General features: G+C 37.1%; 1 protein-coding gene across 2 annotated transcripts; it reads left to right on the top strand.

The window, feature by feature from the left end:
• Positions 1-240: 240 nt before the first annotated feature.
• Positions 241-4,504, top strand: LOC111908993 (ceramide synthase 1 LOH3). 2 transcript variants are annotated; one of them, XM_023904784.3, is made up of 6 exons: positions 241-549; positions 2,915-3,144; positions 3,225-3,380; positions 3,468-3,653; positions 3,760-3,944; positions 4,160-4,504. In XM_023904784.3, the coding sequence occupies exons 1-6, from the start codon at positions 412-414 to the stop codon at positions 4,189-4,191; spliced, it is 927 nt and encodes a 308-aa protein (XP_023760552.1). In that variant the 5' UTR covers positions 241-411; the 3' UTR covers positions 4,192-4,504. The 2 variants fall into 2 exon arrangements, with proteins under 2 accessions (XP_023760552.1, XP_042756838.1); XM_042900904.2 differs by having other exon boundaries at positions 416-549; positions 871-3,144.
• Positions 4,505-5,973: the final 1,469 nt, after the last annotated feature.

Here is a 5,973-nt window from a genome sequence, read left to right as displayed (position 1 = left end):
TCAAATGTTTATATATATTTAATTGTTTTAAATCCAACCATGTAATACTTGGATCTCACACCTAATACTTATACAATAGTCAATAAAAATTAACACCATATAAAAAGATATCATATCCACAACTTTCGCCAAACCAAGTGACCGTATATTATACTTTTCCTTTTTATTTATTATTTTTTTAATAATTAAACGAAGGCCTCAAAGAACATGCGTAGAAGTATATTGATAATGGACCGGAGTTGCACGCTTCCACTAACCGAAATATTGGCATTGCCATAATTATTCAATTGTTGGTGGGTCTTTTCTTCATAGATTATCAACGTTCCTCGAATCTCTCTCCATGTATCTAATACATCAAAATGGATCCATGCAATTCAATTGCAAACGAAGTCAATAATCTGGTTTCACGACATGGGTTTGGTTGAGGTTTTACGAACAATTGATTTCGAACATGAATCCTACCCAACTTATGAAGATTTTACAATTCTTCCTGCGTTTGCTATCTTCTTTCCAACTTTTCGATATTTCCTTGACATATATGTTTTTGAGGTAATTTTTACTCATCTCATTCAATCATATCTAATTATTTAATCAGATTGGGATTGTATTCATCAAATTTTATGGGGGGCGTTAGGATAAACAAGAGTTATGTTTCATGTTTGTTGGGAAATATGTTTCACATTTATAATTTTATTCCTTACGTTCAAATGAGAGATTCCCCATATTATAAGCTAATATTTTTTATGTCAAAATACGGATTTAGTTGCATTTGAAACCATTGAAATTGTTTTTGTTTTACACAAAGTTAAGAGTTTTGAAGAATCAAGAAAGATGAAAGATACATTTAAATCTAATTCGTGGATGCCTTAGGTCAAGGCTTATTTGGAGAGGAGATAGGAAATACAAAGGATTATGTATGAGTTGTATTGATGAAAGAATCCCTAATTTCGAATGGAAGCACAAATGAAGATTATTTCCAAGAATCTTGGTCTATCAAACTGCAAGTTGTTGCTTATGTCAATGTAAGGTGATTTGAAAAAAAAAAAAGTAATGTAATTTAGGCATCTTTAAACAGGGTGAGAAATGAGTAGATATTTCATGAAGATTTGGATCCTTTATATGTGACATTTAGACTAATTATGGTGACCATGAATACATGAACAGCAACGAAAAATGCAACACAAAGCCCCTTTTTCTGTTAGTGATTTCAAAGATAAAATGAGGTGATAATGGTTGTCTCAATGAATATAACATTATGGGGATCAGAACATGGAAGATAAAGAGGAGAATGAGAGTCTACCATGGTTAAACAAAACCAAACAAAGAACCCTCAAAAAGACACGTGTCCTAAGCGCGAGTGCCATAGCTCAAAGGAGGCGCTGGATGAGGACCGGGTGGAAGCATAACATGCGTGTGGAGCAGTAGAGAGAACATAAAGGCCGCGATCACATATACCCTGAGCTAGAACCTTCCGCTTCGTGCGGTCCTGAATGTAGAAATATGGTTGAGAAAATAAAACATCCAAATTATTATCGGTTGTCAATCAGCTAACGGACAAAAGGTTTTTAGAAAGCTTTGGAACAACCAACACATCCCGGAGCCATATGTCCTTAGATAAAGAAGTGTGACCAATATGAGAGATAGGAAGAGCCTCACCATTACCAAATGTGACTTTGTTGGGACCGGAATAAGAAGTGGGTTGAGTCACTCATGTTGATGAAGACGTCATGTGGTCGGAAGCACCAGAATCTACATACCAGCAGGGGCCGGCAGAGGTGACATGACATTGGGCATTAAAGGCTTTAGCGAGATCTAAGTCCATACTAGGGGCGCGAGTTGCTAACGAGGCAAGGTTGGGGCAAGCATTAGCGAAATGCCCATTTATACGACAAAGCTGACAGTGAGGAGGACGACGGCCTCTACCACGACCACCACGAGATGACCGACCACCACGACCACGATTGAGAGTGATGGATTTTGGATCAGTCACAGCAGAGAACGCAACAGGTGGGGGAGAAGAGTCGTGGAGTGATTTTAAAAAAAGTTCATGTCCTTCGGCTTGAGTGAGAAGATCCCGAAAATTAAGAGGGGAGCAGGAGGCACGAATGGCAGTGGAGAAAGTCTCAAATGTTGCATCAAGACCACAAAGAAACCAATGAATTTTGACATGTTCATCAACCGGTTGTCCAATGGCAGTTAACTGATCAAAGATTGACTTAAATTTCCGACCAAATTCAGAGACGGGGGTCGAACCTTTAGACAAAAGTCGAAGCTGATCATGCAGATTCTGGACTCGTTCCACTGAGGAGTTGCTGTAGGCGGCTTCCAGGGCAACCCAGATCTGGCGTGCTGTACCGAGGCCAACAATTTTAGAAAAAGCTTCCTCCGTGAGAGAGGCTTGGAGAAGAATCACAACACGTTGATCGGCGGCATGCCAAGTGGGAAGGGCCGGATTCGGTTCAGTTTTTCCGTCTTTGGTGATTGTAGCAGCAGGAGGGAGAGAGGAGCCATCGACATGGCCCACCAGATTTTGGTATGTAAGAAGTGGTAGGAGTTGATTCTTCCACAGTAGATAGTTGGAGGAGGAGAGACGGATTGTGATTAGATGCATGACAGTATTCAATGAAAGAACAGAATCAGAAGTATTGGAAGTGGAGGCCATGAGGCTGTAGGCGAGAGACAGAAAGAGAAGGCAAGAGGGTAGGGAGATGAGAAGATAGTGATCAGAAGGTGAAGGATCGTATTAGGCTATGATACCATGAGAGAATAACTCTCGATGCCCAAAAAGAGGCAGAGAGGAAACTTTAAATACATGAAATATTTACAAATACAACATACAAGGAATTAAGTAAATACAGGGGTAAAACTGGAAACTATAGACTCTTCATATAACTAACAGACTGACATGGTGCAGGGTATAGGAAGACAATTAATATTTGGAAAGGAACATCAGAAGCTAGATGTCGATACAGAAGAAAGAAAGAAAAAAATACGAAAATTTAAAGAATCGGCATGGAAATGTGCTTATTATCTTTCAGCTGAAATTCTTGCTTTAATTGTAACTCATAACGAGCCTTGGTTCACAAATACTATCAACTTCTGGATAGGTCCTAATAATCAAAGATGGCCCGACCAAAAAGCAAAGTAAGATCATATAACCATATTGTTCTTGTATGCACTTTAGTTCTTTTCATCATCTTAATTGTTTAATGAATATTTTTCAGGTTAAAACTGAAAGGTCTATACATGTACACGGGTGGATTCTACGTGTATTCCATATTTGCTTTAGTTTTCTGGGAAACGAAAAGGTCTGACTTTGGTGTGTCAATGGCGCATCATGTTGCAACTGTCATCCTCATTGTAATGTCTTATATTTGTAGGTATATATATGATTTATAAAGGAAATTCATGGACTAATAATTTAATATTTTAATACACGTTTTAATTAAAATATTTGTTTCTTATAGATTTGTACGTGCTGGTTCTGTGATTTTAGCTCTTCATGATGCAAGTGATGTGTTTCTTGAAGTAGGAAAGATGTCTAAATACAGTGGTGCCGAAGGACTTGCAAGTGTTTCATTTATATTATTTGTGATTTCATGGATAATCCTTCGGCTTATTTGTTACCCTTTTTGGATTCTACGGAGTACAAGGTGTGAGCATCATGGAAACTATATGTTATTAAAGTTCATGCATATAACATTCCTTATGAATTATGAATTATGATCATATCATCTATCTTTTCGTTCCTGGTTGCAGTTATGAAGTTGTTATGTTGTTGGATAAAGATAAACATGATACACTGATACCAATCTACTACTATATCTTCAACACCCTTCTTTTCTGCTTGCTTGTTCTTCATATCTATTGGTGGGTGCTTATATATCGAATGCTTGCTAAACAAATCCAAAATAGAGGCAAACTTAGTGATGATGTTCGTTCAGGTAAGTAATCAAGTCACTATGATTTAATTATCGACTAGTTGACCTTTTGAACATTAATAAATGCAACTTGTGATTGAATTAATGTTACAAAAATCCACCTTAGAGAATACTACACTTTTGTACACACTCTTATTACTCGTTTCAAACATTTTAAGTTAATTATATATGTTATGGTATCAGTTTTATTTTAAATAGTTTGGTTTTTCCTTTTGCAGATTCTGATAGTGATCATGAACATGAAGATTGATCGATCATTCTTATAGTAAAATGGTAATTGGATTCGCCAAGAAATTGATAGAATTATAACATGCTAAAGAGTTATTGGTGGGTGAAATAATTCCAGCACGAACGTTTCGTTCCTTAATCAAGGCACATTGTATATTTGTATGAAATCAATCAAATGTTTGGTATTATACAGGAGTCAATGTATAGAAAGTTCAAATGTAATGAAAAGTCAACTACAATAGGTTCTTAATTTGGTTGCAGAATGATCTTGACTCAATATTGTAGAACTTATTTACACCTAAATACCTAATTAAAGCTAACCGAATGATCTATCTATGTAACGCCCGTAGATTAGGGCTAGTTAATTTAGAGACGATAAGTGTAAAAAATTACTTTTTGATAGAAGATTATTTAGAATGAATAATCTTAACTAAGTTGTAGTATATGTCACAAGGTTTCGTGCATATAAAGAACGCCGAAATCCGAGTTATAACGAAAAAATTATGACATGTCGAAGTTTCACGACAGAACCAGCATGACGCTAAATGACATAAAATGTCAATTTATGTTAGATCGATATCTAGCCTTAGTGATCTAAACGAAATTCATAGAGTTTGTTAAACCGAGAGCATGCATAAAAAGAACGTCTAAATCTGACTTCGTATGAGGAAGTTATGATTTTTCTAAGTTTCAGCTTAGCAGTGTGTAGCCCGAAGTTCGATTATGAGATCGAGTGAATTCTAGCCGAAGTAATCTAAACGAGAATCGAAGATCTCGTTATTAGTAGTGCAATGGTGAAAAGACGGACGAAAATGGACGTCGGAGGAAGAAGTTATGAATTTTTAACGGACATTTCTTGTCCCGGCCTGTTAAAAATATAATAATAATAATAAATTCAAAATTAGCTGACAGAGTCTAAACGAAAGTTGTAGAGCTTAGTCTCATCTACGCGTGGATATCAAGAACGTCAAAAACCGGAGCTCATATGCGAAAGTTACACAAGTTTGAAGTCTGCTTATGTAATTTTGGAGTACGCCCAGCGTACTCGGAACCGCCTCAGCTACGCATGAAATGACGTCACTCGAGTGCATACGCATGTAATAACGTCGCGTACGCCCAACGTAAGGCTTAGTACGCCCAGCGTACAGAGTACGCCCAGCGTAATCCCAGATTCAACACCCTATAAATAGAATGCGAGGGCAGCTGATTCCTTTGCTCATTTTCTCTTTTCTCTCTCCCGTTTCACCTTGATTTTCGTGCAAGAAATATCCTGAAGCCCCGATATCATTCCCGAGCCCCGAAGCAAGTCCCGAAGCCCCGAAGATCCCGAGAAGTGAAATTTCCAAGTCGAAGCTCTGCCCGCGAGAAACCCAGTTTTTGTGAAGATCTTCCAGATCTACCCAAAAATACTACTTCTACAAGTCGTAGTGCTGTCCGATCATCTTCTGATCAAGTGAGTGTATAGTCACTTTCATCTTACACATAGATATGAAGTATTTTATAAAATATGTGCTATGTGTATATATATTGTTGTTTATATTACTGAGTGTATATTTACTTTCTTCTAACACATAAATATAAAGTATTAGCTATGAAAGACATGCTATGTGTTATATATTATTTGTCTATTTGAGATAGGATTGGAGTTGATGTTTTTATAAGGGTGTTAAATGATTTAAACTGTGTTTGTATTTATATCTACAAAAATGTTGGGTAGAACATGGGTAGATGGAATAGTTGGTGACGATGCGACTTCGTGCCTATTGAGTAAGCTTTGGTGACGATGCGACTTCGTGCCTACTTG

Source organism: Lactuca sativa, chromosome 4 (genome assembly GCF_002870075.4).
Source record: "Lactuca sativa cultivar Salinas chromosome 4, Lsat_Salinas_v11, whole genome shotgun sequence".
NCBI classification, from domain to species: Eukaryota; Viridiplantae; Streptophyta; class Magnoliopsida; order Asterales; family Asteraceae; genus Lactuca; species Lactuca sativa.
Note: the sequence above shows the minus strand (reverse complement) of the source record. Positions and strands in the feature narration are given on the sequence as shown.

What these genes read in the sequence shown, in the direction of transcription:
- LOC111908993 (XM_023904784.3), top strand. Translation starts at nt 412, where the DNA reads ATGGGTTTGGTTGAGGTTTTACGAACAATTGATTTCGAACATGAATCC. An exon ending in GTAATGTCTTATATTTGTAG is followed by an intron (nt 3,381 to 3,467) that starts GTATATATATGA and finishes TGTTTCTTATAG; the next exon opens with ATTTGTACGTGCTGGTTCTG. An exon ending in TGGATTCTACGGAGTACAAG is followed by an intron (nt 3,654 to 3,759) that starts GTGTGAGCATCA and finishes TCCTGGTTGCAG; the next exon opens with TTATGAAGTTGTTATGTTGT.